The 26,114-nt window shown below is 43.1% G+C and overlaps 2 protein-coding genes across 3 annotated transcripts in view; both read left to right on the top strand.

Annotated features, from left to right (window-relative positions):
* Positions 1-26,114, top strand: part of LOC115157499 (SLAM family member 5) — a 218,475-nt gene that overhangs the window by 15,097 nt on the left and 177,264 nt on the right. The window lies entirely within an intron of this gene.
* On the top strand, positions 5,067-15,406 carry LOC115157503 (uncharacterized). Of its 2 annotated transcripts, XM_029705811.1 has the most exons (5): positions 5,067-5,146; positions 7,068-7,367; positions 10,240-10,344; positions 13,280-13,323; positions 13,561-15,406. In XM_029705811.1, the coding sequence occupies exons 1-5, from the start codon at positions 5,092-5,094 to the stop codon at positions 13,777-13,779; spliced, it is 723 nt and encodes a 240-aa protein (XP_029561671.1). In that variant the 5' UTR covers positions 5,067-5,091; the 3' UTR covers positions 13,780-15,406. The 2 variants fall into 2 exon arrangements, with proteins under 2 accessions (XP_029561671.1, XP_029561672.1); XM_029705812.1 differs by lacking the exon at positions 10,240-10,344.

The raw sequence follows: 26,114 nt of genomic DNA, 5'->3' as shown, positions 1-26,114 counted from the left end.
TATGACTTTGCGGTAGATTGATTTCAATATAAATTATTCGTACAACAACTCAAAACTTCTCTTTTTAAAAACTTTTTCATGCAGAAAACGTAACTTATAAAGCATTGTATCAGCAGGCTTTAAGTGGTGTTAGCAAGTTGTCTTTACACAAAAGACACATGCATCACCATGAATCACACATAGCCTTCTGGTGTTACTGCTGTCAGTGTGATTTGAGCCAGGAAGAAGAAGTTGCTCTGAATTTAAGAGAAGAGGAAACACACAAGCAAACAGACTTTTCACAATCATTTGTCCGTCCATCTACATACAGTATCTATCATATTCCTTGAATGTTCCATTGGCAGGGCTTCCCAAAGTGATGATGTTATTTAAAATGAAATACAACAGAAGACACAATCATGAGATGAATAATTATGTTCCTTTTTCTGTAACACTGTACAGTGCACAGCCTGTACATGTAAGTCACTGTTCATCAGATTAGGACATAAGAAAGGTTTTTAAAATACATACTATTAATTTTCATTTGTTGCTACATAAGTTATGTTAACTTAAGATACCATAGCATAACATGATATAAAAGCATGGCTTGACATAATGTAGCATGACAAGGCATAACATAGCACAGCATAACATGATATAACAATATCTAACTGTACAGTATTATTAGTTTATGTTTAATATGATGATGGATTTGACCTGCATGTTGACTTATTTGTATATATTTGATGCTATACTATACTATCATTTTCAGATAACAAATCATATGTACCACTATGATTTTGAGTTAGATGTTGATTTAAACCTAAAGTTATTAGAACTTTCTTTGTTATTGGTCCCTATTAACTAATACTGCCTGGTGATGTCACGAGGCAAACCAGAACTCCATCCATATAAAACCTGCTGATTACAAGGTCCTATGTATATTGTATTTTCAACCAGAAACTAACACTGATCAAATTGTTTCACACTTTTGCAGTGTTAGTTTCATCAACTGTCCAATATGGAACTGTAGATGCACTGGGCTTTAAATACAAAAAAAGTGCTGTGAAAGCATTGGACCTCTGCTGAGTAAATGCGCATAGGCACAGGCTACATTTCTGTTTATGGACTTTTAAGAAGCAAAGTGTCACTTGCCACAGAATCATGATGGTGCAAAACGCATCATGATGTGGCAAGCGACACTTTTGGTACTTTCAAGACAACTGGGAACTCAGAAAAGTCTGAGCTCTAGAAAGTTTTCTGAGGTTACGACTTGGAATTCCGAATTGGTTGACTATTCAAAAAGTTCTCTCAGTCAGAGCAAATCTTTTCCCGAGTTCCCGGTTGTTTTGAACACAGCATTTGCTTCTTGAAAATACTATATCTTGAAAACTTGACTGCTGACATGCAAAACATTTTGCGACTAATAAAAAATGTATTTAAAAAAAGGCAGGTAGCCTAGCGGTGAAGAGCCTTGGGCCATTAACCGAAAGGTCACTGGCTTAAATCCCAGAGATGACTAGGTAAAACATCTGTTGATATGCCCTTGAGCAAAGCACTTAGCCGTAATTGCTAATCTAAGTGCTAAATTACAAAATATAAATAATACACTTTTTTTTTTTTTTACTTTAAAAAAAAAATATGTAAACAAATTAAAACAGGTTAGTATACAAATGATGTATGGAAAGGCAATAAGCAAAATAAATGATATTTTCCTGTCTGTAAAGAGAGTCATGGATAAGGGGGAAACTCACCTCATCCACCACCACACTTCAGCTAGCATGAGAGAGCTGAGGAGTGATATATGCCAATAAGGGGGCTGATTACATGGCCAGGTTCAGACTTTAACCAGGACACCAGGGTTAACACACCTACGCTTGCAATAAGTGCCATGGAATTTTTATTGAGAGTCAGGACACCCGTTCAAAATCCCATCCGATAGACAGCACCTTATGCAGGACAATGTCCCCTTCACTGGCCTGGGATTCAATCTTAAAACAAGAGGAAATGTGGCCCATACTGGCCCTCCAACACTACATACAGCATCTGGTCTCCCATCCAAGGACAGACAAGGACCAACCCTGCTTAGCTTTAGAGGCAAGCCAACAGTGGGATACGGGGTGGTATGCTGCTGGCCTGCATATACACTGTATATTTGTATATCCAACTGCTCATTCTTTTACAACTATTTTTTGTTGTTGTATATAAATGTACACTACCGGTCAAAAGTTTTAGAAGACCTACTCATTCAAGGGTTTTGCTTTATTTATAAAGCAGCCAACACAGCCAGCGGACATTATGAGTTCTAGGTCATGCCGTTTGGACTCCCCAACACCCCCGCTGTCTTCCAGGCCCTGGTAAACAATGTCCTCCGGGGACATGCTAAACCAGTTTGCGTTCGTATACCTTGACGACATCCTGTGTTTTCCCCCGGGCTGTCCAAGAACATGTTCTGCATGTCAGACAGGTCCTTCAGCGCCTCCTGGGGAACCAACTCTTCGTAAAATCCGAGAAGTGTGAGTTCCACCGCTCTACCATCTCCTTTCTGGGATATGTCATTGCTGAGGGACATGTCCAGATGGATCCTGGAAAGGTGAAAGCAGTGGTGGATTGGCCTCAACCCATGTCCTGGGTGCAGTTGCAACATTTCCTAGGTTTTGCTAACTTCTACCGCCTTTTTTTTCGGGGTTACAGCACGTCCCGTCAATTTGTGGTTGATTTTGACGCTTCTGATATTGCAGTGGGGGCCATCCTGTCCCAGCGATCTGCCCAGGACCAAAAGCTTCATCTCTGTGCCTTCATGTCCCATCGACTCAACTCTGCAGAAAGAAACTACAATGTGGGTAACCGAGAACTCCTGGTGGTCAAGATGGCACTGGAGGAGTGGAGACACTGGCTGGAAGGAGCCGAACATCCGTTTTAGGTCTGGACCGACCACAAGAATATGGAATATCTCAGCACAGCCAAGCGCCTTAATTCCAGGCAGGCCCGGTGGGCTCTGTTATTTACTATGTTCAATTTCACTATCTCCTACTGCCCAGGGTCCAAATATGTGAAGCCGGACGCTCTCTCCCATCTATACAGTTCCACTGCCACTCCCTATGAATCTGAGACCATCATCCCTGCCTCTTGTTTGGCGGCTTCTGTTTGGGGAATTGAGGCTCTGGTCCGCAAGGCTCAGCATTTCCAGTTGGACCCTGGGGGGCACCTGATGCGGTCCAGTCTCAGGTCCTGGAATGGGCCACTCCTCCAGGCTCACCTGGCTTTCCTTTCTCCTGGACCCTGGCTTTCCTCCGTCAACGCTTCTGGTGGCCCACCATGGTTCCAGATGTCTCGGCCTTCATCGCCGCATGCATGGTATGCTCGCAAAGCAAGACTCTGCGGCAAGCTCCGTCTGGCCTCCTACAGCCATTCCTGTCAAGGCCACCCATTTCATCCCTCTTCCTAAGTTACCTTGAGCTAAGGAGAAGGCCCAGCTTATGGTGCAGCACGTCTTAAGTATCCATAGACTCCCAGTTGACGTTGTCTTGGACCGGGGTCCTCAGTTCTCGTCACAATTCTGGAAGGCGTTATGCTCTCTTATTGGGTCATCAGCCAGCCTGTCCTCTGGGTTTCATCCCCAATCTAACGGCCAGTCGGAGCAAGCCAATCAAGATGTGGAGTTGGCACTCCAGTGTCTGGTTGCCAGTAACCCCATCACCTGGCGTCAGCAACTGGTCTGGGTGGGGTATGCCAGGAACACTCTCCCTTGCTCGGCTACTGGACTAACCCCATGGAGCATTCGAAAGGGGAATCAGCACCCGCTCTTCCCAGAGCAAGAAGTTGAGGTCAGTGTGCCTTCAGCCCAGATATTAGTCCGCCGCTGTCAGCCTACCTGGAAAAGAGCTAAGGCGGCTCTTCTCAAGACCGCCACCGGACTCTGGCTCCTCGCTGCTGGGTAGAGGGTATGGCTGTCCACTCGGGACCTACCCCTCCTGGTAGAATCCCATAAACTTTCCCCGTTTCATTGGTCCTTTCCCCATTTCTAGAGACATTAGTCCTACTGCTGTCCGTCTGTTGCCCCGTACCCTCCGTGTTCACCCTACCTTTTATGTTTCAAGGATTAAACCCTTGTCTCACTGTCCTCTGTCGAACCCTAGGCCCATCCCTCCCCCCCGTGTCATCGATAGCCAGCCAGCGTATACGGTGAGACGCCTCCTGAGGGTTTGACCACGGGGCAGGGGTTTCCAGTACCTGGTTGACTGGGAGGGTTATGGCCCAGAGGAGAGGTGCTGGGTTCCTGCTAAAGACATCCTGGACCCGGCCCTCATCGCCGATTTTCACCGCCGACACCCCAGTCAGCCAGGTATACGCCCAGGTAGGACGCCATGTGGCGTCCCTAGAGAGGGGGGTTCTGTCACACCCTGATCTGTTTCACCTGTCCTTGTGATTGTCTGCACCCCCTCCAGGTGTCGCTTATTTTCCCTGGTGTATTTATCCATGTGTTTCCTGTCTCTCTGTGCCAGTTCGTCTAATATGTTCCAGTCAACCAGCGTGGTTTTCCCCGCGCGCCTGCTTTTCTATTCTCTTTTACTAGTCCTCCCGGTTTTGAACTTTGCCTGTTTTTCTGGACTCCTTTCCTACCTGCCTGACCATTCAGCTTGCCCTGACCTCGAGCCTGCCTGCCATTCTGTACCTCTGCAACTCTGAACTGGTTTTGACCTTTTGCCTGTCCACGACCATTTGGATTGTTAATAAACATCTTGGACTCCAACCATCTGCCTCCTGTGTCTGCATCTGGGTCTCGCCTTGTGCCCTTATATACATGTTAAAAACGTGTTAGGAAAAGTAATTACATAATAACAAATCTTATATTAAACACAAGTTGATTTGTAACATGATAAAAATGCATTCTACCCCGTCTATAATTTCACAAACACCTGAGTTTGGAATGCATTTTCAGTTCCTATATAAATGTCTAATGTATTGGAAAGAGGATATCAAGTAATTTCACATGCCATGGAACATTTTGTGTGAAATTTGTGGTTATGGGTATAAAACCTACTAGAGGAAGAGGAAGTATAGGCCTGTGTGACAGTACTTCCTCATTTAGGTTTAGTCATTTATCAAAGTATGGTGACCTTGCATTTCCCCATCGCTATTCTACTAACTCTCCTCCATCAAGCAGGTAAAAACATTTAAGATATATATATATATATATATATATATATATATGTGTGTGTGTGTGTGATATTTATTACATTGATTAGACATGTCTATAATCTGATTAGTAGATACAGTAATTAACAGTAATTTGTACTGATTACTCTGCTTATAACCAGTCCAAATCAAATCAAATTGTATGTCACATGCGCCGAATACAACAGGTGTAGACCTTACCGTGAAATGCTTACTTACAAGCCCTTAACCAACAATGCAGTTCAATAAATAGATTTAATAAAATATTTACTAAATAAACAACCAAAAATCCAATCAATCAAAAAGTAACAAGAAATGTACATAACAATATATACAGGGGGTACCGGTACCGAGTCATTGTGCTGGGGTACAGGGTAGTCGAGGTCATTTGTAAAGTGACTATGCATAGATAATAAACAGCGAGTAGCAGCAGTGTAAAAACAAATGTAAATAGTCTGGGTGACCATTTTATTAGTGTATTGGTGTACTGGTTGTCTAACCAGTCTAACCAGTGTAATGGTTGTCTAGCCAGTGTAATGGTTGTCTAGCTAGTCTAACCAGTGTAATGGTTGTCTAGCTAGTCTAACCAGTGTAATGGTTGTCTAGCCAGTCTAACCAGTGTAATGGTTGTCTAACCAGTGTAATGGTTGTCTAGCTAGTCTAACCAGTGTAATGGTTGTCTAGCCAGTCTAACCAGTGTAATGGTTGTCTAGCCAGTCTAACCAGTGTAATGGTTGTCTAGCCAGTCTAACCAGTGTAATGGTTGTCTAGCCAGTCTAACCAGTGTAATGGTTGTCTAGCCAGTCTAACCAGTGTACTGGTTGTCTAGCCAGTATAGCCAGTTTACGGGTTGTCTAACCGGTGTACGGGTTGTCTAACCGGTGTACGGGTTGTCTAACCAGACTAACCGGTGTACTGGTTGTCTAACCAGCTTAGCCAGTGTAATGGTTGTCTAGCCAGTCTAACCTGTGTAATGGTTGTCTAACCAGTGTAATGGTTGTCTAGCCAGTCTAACCAGTGTAATTGTTGTCTAGCCAGTGGGTGACACAGGAACTCAGATGAAGCACATGATCTAATGAAGTACTAAAGTTTTAAGTCATGTGATGTGATATGTTGATTTTTACAACGTTCAAGTAATTGATAGAGACTTTTAAATTTAAAGTACCGTATGTAATTAACTGTAGGGCACTTAAAAAAAATTATACTGTAGTTTTAAACATGTTTTGTAATACAACAATTAATGAGTAATACAACAATGTTTGGTTGTGATAGTATACTGTACTATTGTAAGAAAAAGTTCAGTGTCACTTACAGTAAAGTCAGTGACAGGAAACTACGACACAACGCCATTTGTAGCATGGAACTTCGCACTACCGGAAATGCATAGCTCAACTCGTTTTTAGACCATGTCTGTCAGCCAACCACAAATATGTTGGCTGAAAAATACCCCTCTCTGAGCACCCAAGTTATCTATGCTTTTAGGCAGATTAGGTTGTACTTCCTGGAGTTATACTTCATCAAGTTGCTTTTACTGAATGGTTTCTGAAACTGAACAGTTGATAGTGTGCATCATATCCTAGTTCTTTATTGTAAAAGTACTTCTGTATTACTTGTAACAAAGGTTGTGACTCGGTTGATCTAAAGACAACTGATCTTATTAATGGGTTCATCTTTAAACCATTTAGCAAATAGGGTGTATAGAGAAATTCCAGCCCAAACTACAAAGTCTGCAAATCGGGTTATTACGATGTGTCAGCCAGTTTGGCTATTTGCAAAACCTATACATTTGCACATATTCCTTTAGGAGATTGCGTTGCTAAATTAATATATCCTACTGCTGTATTTGTCACATTGTACGTTGTGCTTTTTCCTATTTTTTTTACATGAAGTATTCTGTGTGTTTATTTCAGAGCCCAGGGTTGAGACCTCTGTGTTTGTGCTGAAGGGACAGGATGTTCGCCTGAATGTCCAGACAAATGTTACCCTGCAATATGTTGATGTGCTATATTGGAAGTTTAACAGATCAGACAATGTTGTAAAGTACCCCCCAAAAGTTACCTTTGAAAGGTACCAAGGTAGGGTTGAATTTAGTGAGGGAAACCTCTCTCTGCTACTGAAGAACCTACAGGAAGGAGACAGTGGACTTTATGATGCAGTAGTGAGTGGTAACAAAGACAGCAACGTAGCTGCATACTTGATAAAAGTCCAAGGTATGTTTGACAGGTTTTCTATTTTATTATATAGTGACACAGTTACAGTATCAATCAATATAGCTAAACATGGTGTACAGGTTAAATGCATATTCATTGGTGCTCTAGCTCATGTACTCAGGTTAATACACTAACAATAAAGGGTTTCTATTTGTTTTCAGTGAGAGTTATGCCTCCAGTCCTGACAGTGGACTCAAACTCCACCATCAATGACACCTGTACATGCACGCACAATAAACTAGACTACATGTTATATAAACTCCACTCCAGACCTGACTGCCCTTGACCAGCACAAAAACATCCTGTGGTGTACTGCATTAGCATCGAATAGCCCCCGCAATATGCAACTTTTCAGGGAAGTTAGGAACCAAAATACACATGTAACAGTATAGCTTCCGTCCCTCTCCTCACCCCAACCTGGGCTTGAACCAGGGACCCTCTGTACACATCAACAACTGACACCCACGAAGAATTGTTACCCATCGTGCCACGGCCCTTGCAGAGCAAGGGGAACAACTACTTCAGGTCTCAGAGTGAGTGACGTTACCCGATTGAAATGCTATTAACGCGCACCACCGCTAACTAACTAGCCATTTCACATCGGTTACACACAGGCAGTTAGGAAAGCAAAGGCTGGCTTTTTCAACAAAAAAATTGCATCCTGTAGCACAAACTCAAAAAAGTTCTGGGACACTGTAAAGTCCATGGAGAATAAGAGCACCTCCTCCCAGCTGCCCACTGCACTGAGGCTAGGAAACGCTGTCACCACCGATAAATCCACTATAATTGAGGATTTCAATAAGCATTTTTCTACAGCTGGCCATGCTTTCCACCTGGTTACCCCTACCCAGGTCAACAGCCCTGCACCCCCCACAGAAACTTGCCCAAGCCTCCCCCATTTCTCCTTCACCCAAATCCAGATAGCCGATGTTCTGAAAAAGCTGCAAAATCTGGACCCCTACGAATCAGCCGGGCTAGACAATCTGGACCCTCTCTAAAATGATCCGCTGCAATTGTTGCAACCCCTATTACTAGCCTGTTCAACCTCTCTTTCATATCATCTGAGATCCCCAAAGATTGGAAAGCTGCCACGGTCATCCCTCTCTTCAAAGGGGGAGACACCCTAGACCCAAACTGTTACAGACCTATCTATCCTACCCTGCCTTTCTAAGGTCTTCGAAAGCCAAGTTAACAAACAGATCACCAACCATTTCGAATCCCACCGTACCTTCTCCACTATGCAATCTGGTTTCCGAGCTGGTCATGGGTGCACCTCAGCCACGCTCAAGGTTCTAAAAGAGATCATAACCGCCATCGATAAGAGGCAATACTGTGCACCTGTATTCATCAACCTGGCCAAGGAATTCGACTCTGTCAATCACCACATTCTTATTGACAGACTCAACAGCCTTGGTTTCTCAAATGACTGCCTCGCCTGGTTCACCAACTACTTCTCATACAGAGTTCAGTGTGTCAAATCGGAGGGCCTGTTGTCCGGACCTCTGGCAGCCTCTATGGGGGTGCCACAGGGTTCAACTCTCGGGCCGACTCTTTTCTCTGTATACATCAATGATGTTGCTCTTGCTGCTGGTGATTCTGTGATCCATCTCTACGCAGACGACACCATTCTATATACTTCTGGCCCTTCTTTGTACACTGTGTTAACTAACCTCCAAACGAGCTTCAATGCCGTACAACTCTCCTTCCGTGGCCTCCAACTGCTCTTAAATGCAAGTTAAACTAAATGCATGCTCTTCAACCGATCGCTGCCTGCACCTGCCCGTCCATCCAGCATCACTACTCTGGATGGTTCTGGCTTAGAATATGTGGACAACTAGAAATACCTAGGTGTTTGGTTAGATTGTAAACTCTCCTTCCAGACTCACATTAAGCATCTCCAATCCAAAATTAAATCTAGAATCGGCTTCCTATTTCGCAACAAAGCATCCTTCACTCATGCTGCCAAACATGCCCTCGTAAAACTGACCATCCTACCGATCCTCGACTTCATCATGTCATTTACAAAATAGCCTCCAATACCCTACTCAATAAACTGGATGCAGTCTATCACAGTGCCATCCGTTTTGTCACCAAAGCCCTATATACTACCCACCACTGCGACCTGTATGCTCTCCTTGGCTGGCCCTCACTTCATATTCAGGGCCAAACCCACTGGCTCCAGGTCATCTATAAGTCTTTGCTAGGTAAAGCCCCACCTTATTTCAGCTCACTGGTCACCATAGCAGCACCCACCCGTAGCACGCGCTCCAGCAGGTATATTTCACTGGTCACCCCAAAGCCAATTCCCCCTTTGGCTGCCTTTCCTTCCAGTTCTCTGCTGCCAATGACTGGAACGAGTTGCAAAAATCACTGAAGCTGGAGACTCATATCTCCCTCTCTAAATTTAAGCACCAGCTGTCAGAGCAGCTCACAGATCACTGCACCTGTACATAGCCCATCTGTAAATAGCCCATCCAACTACCTCATCCCCATACTGTTATTACATTTTTTGCTCCTTTGCACCCCAGTAACTCTACTTGCACATTCATCTCTTGCACATTCATCTTTTGCATCTATCACTCCAGTGTTTAATTGCTAAATTGTAATTATTTCACCACTATGGCCTATTTATTGCCTTACCTCCCTCATCTTACCTCATTTGCACACACTGTACATTAGACTTTTCTATTGTGTTATTAACTGTATGTTTGTTTAATCCATGTGTAAGTCTGTGTTGTTGTTTGTGCCGCACTGCTTTGCTTTATCTTGGCCAGGTCGCAATTGTAAATTAGAACTTGTTCTCAACTGGCTGGTTAAAAAAGGTGAAATAAAAAAAGATGCTTTGCTGACTTTGCTATTTTGTGGGAGGAAGAGGACGACAACTCCGATGTCAAAGTCTGGATACCTGTCGGCGTCCTCATCATAGTTGGATTATTCGTCCTGATTGGCATTGTTCTTTGGCGGAAGATAAATAAAAGTAAGCTCAGGATCAATCTTATTACAGTAACTTCATTAACTATTGTGAATACTGGTGATAACAGGATGTGATTAAATCACAATTTTGTATATATTATATACACTTACACACATACATATACACCACCGTTAAAAAGTTTGGGGTTACTTAGAAATGTCCTGGTTTTTTAAAGAAAAGCACATTTTTTGTCCATTGAAATAACATACAATTTATCAGAAATACATTACAGACATTGTTAATGTTGTAAATGACTATAATAGCTGGAAACGGCTGCTTTCTAATGGAATATCTACAGAGGCGTACAGAGGCCCAATATCAGCAACCATCACTCCTGTGTTCCAATGGCACGTTGTGTTAGCTAATCCAAGTTTATCATTTTAAAAGGCTAATTGATCATTAGAAAACCCTTTTGCAATTATGTTAGCACAGCTGAAAACTGTTATGAATAAAGAAGCAATAAAACTGGCCTCCTTTAGACTAGTTGAGTATCTGGAGCATCAGCATTTGTGGGTTCGATTACAGGCTCAAAATGGCCATAAAGAAAGAACTTCAGAAACTCGTCAGTCTATTCTTGTTCTGAGAAATGAAGGCTAATCAATGCGAGAAATTGCAAAGAAACTGAAGATCTCGTACAACGCTGTGTACTACTCCCTTCACAGAACAGCACAAACTGGCTCTAACCAGAATAGAAAGAGGAGTGGGAGGCCCCGGTGCACAACTGAGAAAGAGGACAAGTACATTAGTGTCTAGTTTGAGAAACAGACGCCTCACAAGACCTCAAATGGCTGCTTCATTAAATAGTACCCGCAAAACACCAGTCTCAAAGTCAACATTGAAGAGGCAGCTCCGGGATGCTGGCCTTCTAGGCAGAGTTGCAAAGAAAAAGCCATATCTCAGACTGGTCAATAAAAATAAAATATTAAAATGGGCAAAAGAACAGACACTGGACAGAGGAACTCAAAAGAATCTGCCGTTTCCAGCTAGAATAGTCATTTGCAACATTAACAATGTCTACACTGTATTTCTGATCAATTTCATGGTATTTTAATGAACATAAAATGTGCTTTTCTTTCAAAAACAAGGACATTTCTAAGTGACCCCAAACTTTTGAACGGTAGTGTATATACAGTACCAGTCAAAGTTTGGACACACCTACTCATTCAAGGATTTTTCTTAATTTTTACTATTTTATGCATTGTAGAATAATAGTTAAGACATCAAAATCATGAAATAACACATATGGAATCATGTAGTAACCAAAAAAGGGTTAAACAAATATTTATATTTGAGATTCTTCAAAGTAGCCACCTTTTGCCTTAGTGACAGCTTTCACACTTTCGGCATTCTCAATGTAGAAAATAGTAAAAATAAAGAAAAACCCTTGAATGAGTAGGTGTGTCCAAACTTTTGACTGGTACTGTATGTGTACACCTGCTCGTCGACCATCTCATTCCAAAATCATGGGCATTAATATGGAGGTGGTCCCCTCCTTTGCTGCTATAACAGCCTCCACTCTTTTGGGAATGCGTACCATTAGATGTTGGAACATTGCGACGGGGACATGCTTCCATTCAGCCACAAGAGCATTAGTGAGGTCTGTCACTGATGTTGGGTGATTAGGCCTGGCTAGCAGTCGGCGTTCTATTTCATCCCAAAGCTGTTCAATTGGGTTGAGGTCAGGGCTCTGTGCAGGCAAGTCAAATTCTTCCTCACTGATCTCAACAAACCATTTCTGTATGGACCTCACTTTGTGCACAGAGGCAATGTCATGCTGAAAACAGGAAAGGGTATTCCCCAAACTGTTGCCACAAAGTTGGAAGCACATAATCATCTAGAATGTCATTGTATGCTGTAGCGTTAAGATTTCCCTTCACTGGAGCTAAGGGGTCTAGCCCGAACCATGAAAAACAGCTCCAGACCATTATTCCTCCTACACCAAACTTTACAGTTGGTGCTATGCATTCTGGCAGGTAGTGTTCTCCTGGCATCGGCCAAATACAGATTAGTCTGTCGGACTACCAGATGGTGAAGTGTGATTCTTCACTCCAGAGAACGAGTTTCGACTGCTCCAGAGTCCAATGGTGGCGAGCTTTACACCACTCCAATCTTAGGCTTGAGTGCAGCTGTTCGGCCATAGAAACCCATTTCATGAAGCTCCCGATTAACAGTTCTTGTGTTGACGTTGGTTCGAGGCAGTTTGGAACTCGGTAGAAGTGTTGCAACCGAGCACTAACGATTTTTACTTCAGTGCTTCAGTGCTTCAGTGCTTCAGCACTCAGAGGTCCTGTTCAGAGGTCCTGTTCTGCTCCTAGACGTTTCCACTTCACAATAACATCACTTACAGTTGACTGGGGCAGCTCTAGCAGGGCAGAAATTTGACGAACTGACTTGTTGGAAAGGTGGCATCCTATGATGTTGCCACGTTGAAAGTCATTGAGCTCTTCAGTAAGGCCATTCTACTGCCAATGTTTATCTATGGAGGTTGGACAATTGTGTGCTCGATTTTATACACCTATCAGCAATGGGTGTGGCAGAAATAGCTGAATCCACTAATCTGGGTGTCCAGATACTTTTGGCATGTGGTGTATATACAGTGCATATGTATGTATGTATGTATGTATGTATGTATGTATGTATGTATGTATGTATGTATGTATGTATGTATGTATGTATGTATTCATATATATATATATATATATATATATGTATATATTTATGTGTATATACATATATATATATATATATATATATATATATATATGTGTATATATATATGTGTATATATATATATATATATATATATATATGTGTGTATGTATGTATGTGTGTGTATATATATATATATATATATATATATATATATATATATGTGTGTAGCGTCTCTGAACATCTTACTTTTAAATCTTTATTGTATTTTCATGTTGTTGAATTATAGGTGACAAAGAGGAAATTATAAACACAGAGTATGCTACAGTCAGGGTAAGATACTGTACCTTAGCAACTGTCATTTAAAATACAAAAATGTTAGTGGAAAATGTATACATTCTAAATGAAAGATAAAGTTATGTTCATTTAATGCTTACATTTTAGCGCATTGAACAGCCACTGAGAAATACTTAATTTATTGATTTGAGGTAATTAATGACCTTGTTTTATACACGGGTCACCGTTCATAAATTCACAGTGAAGTTGTTACTGTATGTTTTTATTCTCCAGACTCCAGGTTACAGTCAAGTAGGTGGTGAGGAGCAGGAATCTCCAGGTCCAGCATCACCCTCCATCTATAGTATGGTTGGACATCACAACCACCAGCCATTGAACCACCCCACCATGATGCGAGACCAGCCTCCACCTGAGGACCTTCCCATGGCCCCCATGACCTCCATGCCTGAGAGTTTATATGCTGTGGTGGGGGAAAAGACTAGCAAACAATAATCAGGAATTTGAACATTATGCTAGGCTGGGATTAACTCAGATTTTATTAGATCGCCCTTTGTTGGCTAAGCATCTTTTAAAGCCAATGTTCCTGCATTCGCTGAGACAGCTTTCACGATAAATTCTGCATATGCTAGCTAAATCGGAAATGATCTGTAAATGGTGCCTAGATGCAGTGGCGACCCGTCATTCAGGGCAGGTGTTTTGATCCCAACATTTTACATTGCAAACAATGTAAAAAAATATATATAATTGAGTTAATAAAGCCACGTACAAACATGGTCTCTTTTTTTGTTTTCTTGAGTAATGGAGCTCCAAAATGCAGGTGTTTCAGTCTAGCTCAGTGCTTTCTGTGATGGTGGGGCAAGCCAGTAGAAAATACGCTGAAGAGTTTCGCACATTGGCCGCCGAGAGTGCCTGGAATCCGGAGGCTCTGTTCAATACCTTCCTTCGGGGGAAACTGTTGGGGGAAATAAAAGACGAGTTTGCAGCGCAGGAGTTACCATTGGACCTCGATTCCCTCATCGCCCTTACGATTAGGATTGATGGGTGTCTACGACAACGTCGGAGTGAGAGGAGGTCGGGTCTCAGGAACATTCATTCATCCACTGCTGCTTGCTCACCTCCGAAGGAATCCAGAGGTCCCTGAAGTGTGCATTTCCGAGAAGAGCCGAAGCCACCCAAGTTCCCTCGAGAATCATCGGTGATGAGTGAGTTGGTTACTCATGAGCCTATGCAACTGTGCAGAGCTGGACTATCGCCTAGGGAACGTTCCCGTAGGCTGATCTCCAACTGTTATCTGCACTGTGGGGCTGCGGGACATTATATAGCCACCTGCCCTGTTAAGAGACCTATTTCTTTAGTAGGTACAAGTACTCTGGTGAGCAAAACTGGGAATCCTCTAATTCCCGTCATCCACACTCCTTTTTATGATACTGCTGTGGGGAGACCAGTCTAAGTCTCTTCGGGTGTTCATTGACTCCGGGGCGGATGAGAGTTTTATGGACGCTACCCTAGTTTCTGAATTATGTATCCCCACTCAACTCCTCTCTGTTCCCATGGACGCTAAGCCATTGGAAGAGTTACCCACAGCACTGTTCCTGTTAATCTTTCAGGAAATCACAATGAGGCTATACAGCTTCTCCTCATTGAGTCCCCCATGTTCCTGTTGTTTTGGGATTTTCTTGGCTCTAAAAACACAACCCCGTCATTAACTGGACCAAGAATTCAAACCTGGGTTTGAGTCCGTTCTGTCATTCCCATTGTCTCAAAGTGGCGCAGTGTCACGTCCTGACCCTTGTAAGAGGTCATTTTCTATAGTAGAGTGGTCAGGGCGTGACAGGGGGTGTGTTTGGGAGGTTTTCTTGTTATCTGTTTCTATGTTGTTTTTCTAGGTTTCTATTTCTATGTTGGGGTTGTTGGGATGATCTCCAATTAGAGGCAGCCGGTTCTTGTTGTCTCTAATTGGAGATCATATTCATGTAGGGGGTTTTTCCATTTGTGGTTGTGGGTTGTTCATTTTTGAGTAGTGTTATTTTCTCTACGTCACGGTTTGTTGTTTTGCTGTTACAAGTATTTTGGTGTATTGCAAATGTTTCACAGAATAAATAAATATGTGGAACTACAACCATGCTGCGCGTTGGTCCGATCCTTTGAACAGCCGTGACACGCAGCCTTTCCTGAGACGTCCTCCTCAGGGCTTAAGTAAAGCCTCGTATTTCTCTTCCATTCCCACAGAGTACCATCACCTCCTGGAGGTCTTCAGCAAGGCACGGCCTACAATCCAAATCCCCAAATTAGATACATTTTCAACTTCATGGTAGTCAAATGGGGCTTCATTGTCCATAAAAAGGTAGAAAAGAGGATATTGTGTAAAAAGTCTGTTTGCTTGTGTCTGTGTTTCCTGTTGAGTTAAACTACAATTAAAATCTCTTCCTGGCTCAAACCACACTGACAGAAGTAACACCAGCAGGCTACGTGTGGTTCATGGTAACTTATGTGTCTTTCACTTTACTTAAAGCCTGCCAATATAACGGTTTATAGCTTGTGGGGGGGGGGGCAGCATAAAAAACGTACCCGATTTAATCTGGTTACTACTCCTGCCCAGTAACTAGAATATGCATATAATTGTTTGATTTGGATAGAAAACACCCTAAAGTTTCTAAAACTGTTTGAATGGTGTCTGTGAGTATAACAGAACTCATATGGCAGTCAAAACCCTGAGACAAATCCTGACAGGAAACTGAAATCTGATGTGTGGATATCACTTCAAACATTTGCCATTGAAGCACACAGGGGGTTATGAATCATTTAGCACTTCCTATGGCTTCCACTAGATGTCCCCAGTCTTTACAAAGTGGTTTGAGTCTTCTATGGTAGAAACTGACCCAAAGAGAGGCTGTTGATATTGGTCACAGGGGATGGGCCATTACCATTGTGACGTCGGCGCCCTAGCTACCCTCCCTTTTCGAAACGTTTTGAAAGACAATGCAACCGTCCCCATGGAATCTTATTGGAGCTCTAGTTGAAAAACGGCCAAAAGATTTATGTTATACAACTTTTGACATGTTTGAACGAACTTAAATATATATTTTTTGCTCATTCCTGACGACAAGTCCGACGCACACGGTACATTTTCAGTAGCCTTCGGAGCGCGTTAACACTATTGGGACATAAATTATTAACTTTTTCGAACAAAACTACATTTGTTATGGACCTGGTATTCCTAGAAGTGCCTTCTGATAAAGATAATCAAAGGTAAGGGATTATTTACAATAATATTTTTGATGGTTGATCGTTCCAAGATGGCTCAAAAGATGTATAGCCTAGACTATTTTTCTGGGCATACCACGTCGTTTATTGCAAAGTGTGATTTCCCAGTAAAGTTATTTTTAAATCTGGCAAAGCGATGGCATTCAAGACATGTTAATATATAAGTCTTTGAATGACAATATTACATTTTAACAATGTTTTCGAATAGTAATTTTGTAAATTGTAGCGCTAATTCACCGGAAGCATTTGAGGGAAAAGATTTTCTGAACGTCATGCTCCGATGTAAAATGTTGTTTTTATATATAAATATGAACTTTATCGAACACAATGCATGTATTGTGTAACATGATGTCCTAGGAGTGTCATCTGATGAAGGTTGTCAAAGGTTAGTGCTGCATTTAGCTGTGTTTTGGGTATTTGTGATGCATCTAGTTGCTTTGAAAATGGCTGTGTGATTATTTCTGGCTGGGTACTCTGCTGACATAATGTAATGTTTTGCTTTTGCTGTAAAGCCTTTTTGAAATCGGACAACGTGGTTCGATTCAGGAGAGGTGTATCTATAAAACGATGTAAAATAGTCATATGTTTGAGAAATTGAAGTTATAACATTTATGAGGTTTTGAATTTCACGCGACGCGATTCCACTGGCTGTTGATTAGGGTGGAAGCGTCCCACTGGCTCAGAGAGGTTATTAAAAGCATGTATGAATTTTTATAATGTTTTGTAATAATAACTTGTAATAAGTTATTTCTTCTATGTATCAAAATGTCACCTGACACAAAATGGATTAGTCAGGATCATTATGAGATTGTAATAAGATATTATAAGAAAGGCATACATGCTCATAACATGACACGTCTTACAAAGCATTACAATAGCCTCATAAAATATCAAACCTGGAGGCTTTATAGGAAAAATCCACTCCAAAAAGGTTTTCATTAGTCCACTGTTAATACAGCGGCAAAATGTTTTGCATGTCAGCCATCAAGGTTTCAAGATATTGGACATTCAAGAAGCAAAGTGTCTCCGACCACATCCTCATGAGGGTGCAAAAGGCATCATATGAGTTACCGACTTTAAACTACATTCGAGGCTGCCTCTATGTGCATTTCCACAGCAGAAAAGTCAAATTCAGTAATTTGTTTGAATTAAAGAAGGTTTAATAAAAGCAATAGATTAATAGAGAAACAGTTGAGCCATGTACTGTATGATCAGGCATTTTCTGTAAAACTGAAATATTATGAATATAGAATAACAGAATGTTAAAGTTCATAAGAGTATGAAATGTTCCTATCTAGTATCGGTTCAAAGGGTCCACAGGGCATCACATGGTCTATGACACCCCTCCCTCTCTCTCAATGGGCCAGGGAAGCTGATCCTAGATCTGTACCTAAGTGAAACTTCAACACCGTAAGATACCTTAGCTCAAGCAGAACGTGGCAGAACGATACTGATACCACTTTTTATCTGTGTTGTGACTTTTAGCTAGCAAACTAACAGCACACTCCTTTTGTCTCTTAAATGAGGTCACCCTTGATCCAGCACCTATATGTGGGGAAGCTGTGTGTCACGGTTGTCGTAGGATGGAGCGGACCAAAGTGCAGCGTGTGTGTTATTCCACATTTTATTTTCACTGTGAAACTATGCAATACATGTAAATAAACTGAATAACAAAACAACAAACTGTGACGCAGAGGTGAAACATACACTAACTCAAAGACAATCTCCCACAAACCCAGGTTGGAAAAACACTCACTTAAGTATGATCTCCAATTAGAGACAACGATGACCAGCTGCCTCTAATTGGAGATCATCCCAAACAAAACCCAACATAGAAGTACAAAACTAGAACATAACATAGAAAATCTAAATTAGAAAAAAAACCTGTCACGCCCTGACCTACTCTACCATAGAAAATAACCGCTTTCTATGGTCAGGACGTGACACTGTGCGAGCTGTCCTTCCCAGGACCCCTCTGTCCAGTCTGAGAGGCCTGACAAGGAGGAGTATATAGCTGGATTTGTCTCCCGCTTAAATCTTGGGGATGACTGAAGCCAAGTGGGTGACTGAAGCCTGCTTAATTGAAGCGGGGCACATGGGTCCCTCTCCTCTCCCGCTCCACTCCCCATCAATCTCTGTAGATGGTTGTATTTCCTAAAGCCTAAGTAATTAACTTCTACGTGATATGACATGACACTTTGTTACTTTGTATTATTTTTTACAAGCATTCAGACGGGAGATGAGTGTTACAAATTGGACGAATCAATGGGGTCCTGCACATTGTAGGGTGACCAGGTTCCTATATTAGGCATATGGCTCTAATAAAAATGTTCTGTCGCTTATATTTCTCATGAGTGTTCATGTTGATCAATATTTTGGCTATGCTGGCCTATGATCAAATAAATGTCTGATCAATACAAACAATTCTGAACATATTGCTATTTATAATGTGTCACACCCTGATCTGTTTCACCTATCTTTGTGCTTGTCTCCACGCCCCTCCAGGTGTTGCCCATCTTCCCCATTATCCCCTGTGCATTTATACTTTTGTTCTCTGTTTGTCTGTTGCCAATTCATCTTGTCTTGTCAGGTCTTACCAGCGTGCTTTCCCATCTTGCTGTTTCTCAAGTTCTGTTTCCTAGTTTTCCCGGTTCTGATTATTCTGCCTACCCTGACCCCGAGCCTACCTGCCTGACTCTGACCTGATTACGAACCTCTGCCTGTCCTCCACCTGCCCTTTGCCTGCCCAGTGTTTACAATACATAATCTGAGAACTCCCAAGTGGCGCAGAGGTCTAAGGCACGGCATCTCAGTGCTAGAGGCATCACTACAGACACCTTGGTTTGATTCCAGGCTATATCACAACCATGCTGTGATTGGGAGTCCCATAGGTCAGCGCACAATTGGTCCAGTGTTGTCTGAGTTTGGCCGGTGTAGGACGTCATTGTAAATAAATATTTGTTCTTAACTGACTTGCCTAGTTAAATAAAGGTTACAGTTTTTATTTATTTTTTATTTTAAAAAAGAACTGTACTCTCCACCTCCTGTGTCTGCATCTGGGTCATATCCTGAGCCATGATAGTACGAGCTGGCCATTACTGACACAGAAAACAGACCAACTCCACAATGCTGTCTCCTAGCAAGGAGCCACCATTGGAAGACACAAGGAGTTACTGCAATGCCTTACGGAGGGACTCCATACCCTGGCAGAACGCCATGACCAGGCGTTCGATACATTGCTGGAGCAATTCCGCGGATTCCCTACTAGGCAGGGGGCCACACCAGTAATCCCCCAGACTCTCAGTAACCCCACCACCAACGGCGTCCCAGCCTACCCCAGTGCCCGAAGAACCCCGCTTACCTTCTCCGGAGCTCTACGCTGGAGATTCTGGAACCTGCCGGGCCTTTCTCTCCCAGTGCTCCCTCATCTTCGAGCTGCAGCCTTCTTCGTTCCCCTCTCACCCCTCGAGGATAGCGTACCTCATAATACTGATGTCTGGGAGGGCACTCGCCTGGGCTACGGTGTGGGAGCAACAGTCCACCGTCTGCTTCAGTCTGGAGGAGTTTGTGGAGGAAGTACGGAAGGTATTCGATTCTCCATTGTCCAGGAGATAAGTTAAATAAGATAAACTGCTCCAGCTACGTCAAGACTCCCGTAGTGTGGCAGACTATGCAATGGAGTTTAGCACGTTGGTGGCTGAGAGTGCCTGGAACCCGGAAGCATTGTTCGACATGTTCCTTCACGGATTATCGGAGGTGATCAAAGATGAGCTCGCAGCCCTGGAGCTGCCCATGGACCTTCACTCCCTCATAGCCTTGACCAGCTGGATCGATGGGCGGCTATGAGAATGTAGGAAGGAGAGAGAATCTGTGCCGTCGCCCTCGCTCGCCCTCGATTCCCACCTCCGTGGAATCCCGGAAACCCCCGATGTCGACATGTCCGAGTGAACCCGATGTCACCCGAGTTCTCTCGGGAATCACCGAGGGCTGCCGACTCGCCTCCTTCTGAGCCCATGCAACTGAGCAGGGCTACAATGTCTCCGGCTGAGCACTTACGCAGACTTAACACCCCTAGCTGTCCATTTTGTGGAGCTACAGGGCATTTCTTATCTACCTGCCCATTAAAAACCCAGATTCATCAAGTAGGTATGAGTACACTGGTGAGCCGTACGGGGATTTTCCCATCCTACATTGCTCATACCCCTCTCCATGCTAACCTGTTGTGGGGTGACCGGTCCAAATCTCTCTGGGTGCTCATTGACTCTGGGGCCGACGAGAGCTTTATGGACGCTACCCTTGTGTCGGAACTGGGAATCCCCACACAACCCCTCCATTCCTATGGACGTCAGAGCGTTGGACGGGTGCTCTATTGGCAGTCCCCCACACTACATTTCCCATTAACCTAAGTGTCGGGCAATCACAGTGAGAGTATGCAGTTCCTGCCCATTGAATCCCCTCATTCACTCATGGTTTTGGGGTTCTCCTGATTCCAGAGGCACAATCCTCTGATCGACTGGGCTCCTGGTTCTATCCTGGGTAGGACTCCGTTTCGCCATGAGTATTGCCTGAAGTCGGCACTGCCTGCCCTGGGACGTCTTCCTGCGGGCTTGGGATAATCCCCAAACCTCTCCGCCGTTCCCGCAGAATACCAGGACCTCCGGGAGGTTTTCAGCAAGGCCCGTGCCTCCTCGCTTCCTGTGCATCGGCCCTATGACTGCGCTATCGACCTTCACCTAGGCACTACACCTTCTCGGGTGCGAATTTATTCCCTGTCGGGTACGGAGACTAAAGTGATGGAAGGGTATATTGAGAACTCTCTCGCTGCTAGGTTTATGCGTCCCTCTTCCTCCCCCGCCGACGCAGGGTTCTTCTTTGTTGAGAAGAAGGACTGTTTTCATTTACATTCCCTTTTCGCCATTGTTGGTAATATATTAGCATTGTTAAAAGTATTGTTTATATATACAGTACCAGTCAAAAGTTTGGACAAACCTACACATTCAAGGGGTTTTCTTTATTTTTACTATTTTCTACATTGTAGAATATTTGTAAAGACATCGAAACTATGAAATAACCCATATGGAATCATGTAGTAACCAAAAAAGTGTTAAAGAATCAAAATACATTTTATATTTGAGACTCTTCAAAGTAGCCATCCTTTGCGCTTGATGACAGCTTTGCACACTCTTGGCATTCTCTCAACCAGCTTCATGAGGTAGTCACCTGGAATGCATTTCAATTAACAGGTGTGCCTTCTTAAAAGTTAATTTGTGGAATTTCTTTCCTTCTTAATGCGTTTGAGACAGTCAGTTGCGTTGTGACAAGGCAGAAGATAGCCCTATATGGTAAAAGACCAAGTCCATATGATGGCAAAAACAGCTCAAATAAGCAGAGAATCGACAGTCCATCATTACTTTAAGACGTGAAGGTCAGTCAATGTGGAACAACTTCCAGAACTTTGAACGTTTCTTCAAGTGCAGTTGTAAAACCCATCAAGTGCTATGATGAAACTGGCTCTCATGAGGACCACCACAGGAAATGAAGACCCAGAGTTACTTCTGCTGCAGAGGAAAAGATCATTATAGTTAACTGCACCTCAGATTGCAGCCCAAATAAATGCTTCACAGAGTTCAAGTAATAGACACATCTCAACATCAACGTTTCAGAGGAGACTGAGTGAATCAGGCCTTCATGGTTGAATTGCTGCAAAGAAACCACTACTAAAGGACACCAATAAGAAGAAGACACTTGCTTGGGCCAAGAAACACGAGCAATTGACATTAGACCCGTGGAAATTGGTCCTTCGGTCTGATGAGTCCAGATTTGAGATTTTTGGATCCTACAGCTGTGTCTTTGTGAGACGCGTAGTTGGTGAACGAATGATCTCCGCATGTGTGGTTCCCACCGTGAAGCATGGAGGAGGAGGTGTGATGGTGTGCGGGTGCTTTGCTGGTGACACTGTCTTTGATTTATTTAGAATTCAAAGCACACTTAACCAGCATGGCTACCACAGCAGTCTGCAGCGATACACCATCCCATCTGGTTTGCGCTTAGTGGGACTATCATGTGTTTTTCAACAGGACAATGACTCAAAACACACCTCCAGGCTATGTTAGGGCTAATTGACCAAGAAGGAGAGTGATTGAGTGCTGCATCAGATGACCTGGCCTCCACAATCACCCAACCTCAACCCAATTGAGATGGTATGGGATGAGTTGGACCGCAGGGTGAAGGAAAAGCAGCCAACAAGTGCTCAGCATATGTTGGAACTCCTTCAAGACTGTTGAAAAGCATTCCAGGTGAAGCTGGGGACCCATGGTAAATCTTTTCAGTCTCCTGAGGGGGAAAAGTTCTTGTCTTGCCCTCTTCACAACTGTCTTGGTGTGTTTGGTCCAAGATAGTTAATTGGTGATGTAGACACCAAGGACCTTGAAACTCTTGACCCCAGCCACTTCAGCCCTGTCAATGTTAATGGGGGCGATTTCGGCCCTCTTTTTCCTATTGTCTACGATCAGCTCCTTTGTCTTGCTCACATTGAGGGAGAGGTTGTTGTTCTGGCACCACACTGCCAGGTCTCTGACCTCCTCCTTATAGGCTGTATCATCGTTGTCAGTGATCAGGCCTACCACTGTTGTGTCATCAGCAAACTTAATGATGGTGTTGGAGTCGTGCTTGGCCATACAGTCGTAGGTGAACAGGGAGTACAGGAGGGGAATAAGCAGACACCCCTGAGGGGCCCCAGTGTTGAGGATTAGGGTGGCAGATGTGTTGTTGCCTACCCTTACCACCTGGTGGCAGCCGTTAGGAAGTCCAGGATCCAGTTGCAGAGGGAGGTGTTTAGTCCCAGGGTCCTTAGCTTAGTGATGAACTTTGTTGGTACTATGGTGTTGAACGCTGAGCTGTAGTCAATGAGCAGCATTCTCACATAGGTGTTCCTTTTGTCCAGGTGGGAATGGGCAGTGTGGAATGCGATTGAGATTGCATCCTCTGTGGATCTGTTGGGGTGGTACGCGAATTGAGGTGGGTCTAGGGTTTTTGGCATGATGGTGTTGATGTGAACCATGACCAGCTTTTCAAAGCACTTCATGGCTACCGACATGAGTGCTACAGGGCGGTAATCATTTAGGCAGGTTCCCTTTTCTTTCTTGTACACAGGGACTATGGTGGTCTGTTTTATCGTCTTAAGGATTAGCCCCTTTTTTTTTTCGCCTAAAATAACATACCCAAATCTAACTGCCTGTAGCTCAGGCCCTGAAGCAAGGATATGCATATTATTGGTACCATTTGAAAGGAAACACTTTGAAGTTTATGGAAATGTGAAAGTAATGTAGTAGAATATAACACAATAGATCTGGTAAAATATAATACAAAGAGAAAACCAACTGTTCTTTTGTACCATCATTTACATTTTAGTCATTTAGCAGACGCTCTTATCCAGAGCGACTTACAGTGGTGAATGCATACATATTTTTTTTTTTTACATTTTTTGTTTGTTTTTTTTGTACTGGCCCCCCGTGGGAATTGAACCCACAATCCTGGTATTGCACACACCATGCTGGCATTGCTAACACCATGCTCTACCAACTGAACCACAGGGAAGATCATCTTTGAAATGCGCGAGAAAGGCCATAATGTATTATTAGTCCATAGATTTTTAAGCCGATTTAACTCAACTGTAACTACGCTACTCAGGAAAATTCTATGTCGTTTTGGTAAGCAACTCCAGTGTATGTTTGGCCTTGTTTTGGGCTATTGTCCAGCTGAAAGGTGAATTTGTCTCCCAGTGTCTGGGAAAGTAGACTGAACCAGGTTTTCCTCTAGGATTTTGGCTGCGTGTAGCTCTATTCCATTTATTTTTAAACAAACTCCCTAGTCCTTGCAGATGACAAGCATACCCACAACATGATGCAGTCACCACCATGCTTGAAAATATGAAGTGCTACTCTGTGTGTTGCATTTTCCCCAAACATAACGCTTTGCATCCAGGACAAAGTTAAACTGTTTCCAGAAAAAATTATAACTTCACCTGTTAACATATTTTTAATTACAGGAAATTAGCTATAAGACTGTGAATTTTTCGCTCAGACTCAATTTATTCAGCTTCTATAGCGTAGGTCTGGACTACAACAATTGTCAGCTGGAGTTTTGGGTGTTTGAAGCTGCCAACAGATGTATCCACATAGCTTGAGCAGAGAGAGGGGTTTGTCAATGGGTCCAACTGTGGTAGGCAGCACAGTTCACTCTCCATCACTGCCAGCTCACCATCCATTGCAGTCCTCATGGGTCAGGAGACTGTAGAAACAAAAACAAAATTGGGTGGTGTATTGGGCTTCTTTTTGCCACAGTTATTGTGCAGTAGGCCTGAGTTAGATCCCAGTCCATGCCATTTTGATGAGTTACCTTGCTGGAGACTTGAATACGTATTGCTTCCTGAACTCATGCCTATGGGCTTTCAATAAGTGGGCTAACAGTCTTGTGACATGCAGGAGACCCGGTTCAAACCCAGTCAGTCACAAGATTAAATGGGGTGTGGGTTAAGCTATCTCGGGACTATTCAACTACAGTAACTTGTCTGCAGTATATAAGATCCACATCTGTACTATGGTGCATTGAGTTGGTTGGAACCTCTCCAGCGCGCTGATGATTAATTTAATATTGACTAAAGTGTCCCTGTTGAATTTCCACGACACCAGCGACTGCAACACTTAAGAGCTCCAGTTAGTTTCAGAATGGGTGTCAAGGAATAAGTTAGTCCTAAATATTTAAAATAGCATTGTATTTGGGACAAATCATTCACTAAACTCTAACTTCAACTAAATCTTGTAATGAATAATATGGAAATTGAGCAAGTTGAGGTGACAACTGCTTGGAGTAACCTTGGATTGTAAACTGTCATGGTCAATACCTATTGATACAACAGTAGCTAAGATGGGGAGAAGTCTGTCCACAATAAAGCACTGTCTGCTTTAACAGCACTATCAACAAGGCAGGTCCTACAGGCCCTAGTTTTGTCGCACCTGGACTACTGTTCAGTCGTGCGGTCAGGTGCCACAGAGGGATTTAGGAAAATTGCAATTGGCTCAGAACAGGGCAGCACGGCTGGCCCTTAGATGTACACAGAGAGCTAACATTAATAATATGCTTGTCAATCTCTTCTTGCTCCAAGTGGAGGAGAGATTGACTTTATCACTATTTGTGAGGTATTGACATGTGGAATGCACCGAACTGTCTGTTTTGAACCACTGCCACACAGCTCGGACACCCATGCATACTCCACAAGACATGCCACCAGAGCTCTCTTCGCAGTCCAAATCCAGAACAGACTATGGGTGGCTACATAGAGCCATGACTACATGGAACACTATTCCACATCAGGTAACTCATACAAGCAGTAAAATGGCATTAAAAAAAGAAGAATACACCTTATAGAACAGCAGGGACTGTGAAGCAACGCATAGGCACATGCATACACACACGTACACATGTATATTGTGTTGTAGATATGTGGTAGTAGAGTAGGGGCCTGAGGGCACACAATGTGTTGTGATTGTATAACTGCTTTCATT

Source organism: Salmo trutta, chromosome 21, assembly GCF_901001165.1.
Source record: "Salmo trutta chromosome 21, fSalTru1.1, whole genome shotgun sequence".
Taxonomy (NCBI): Eukaryota; Metazoa; Chordata; class Actinopteri; order Salmoniformes; family Salmonidae; genus Salmo; species Salmo trutta.
Note: the sequence above shows the minus strand (reverse complement) of the source record. Positions and strands in the feature narration are given on the sequence as shown.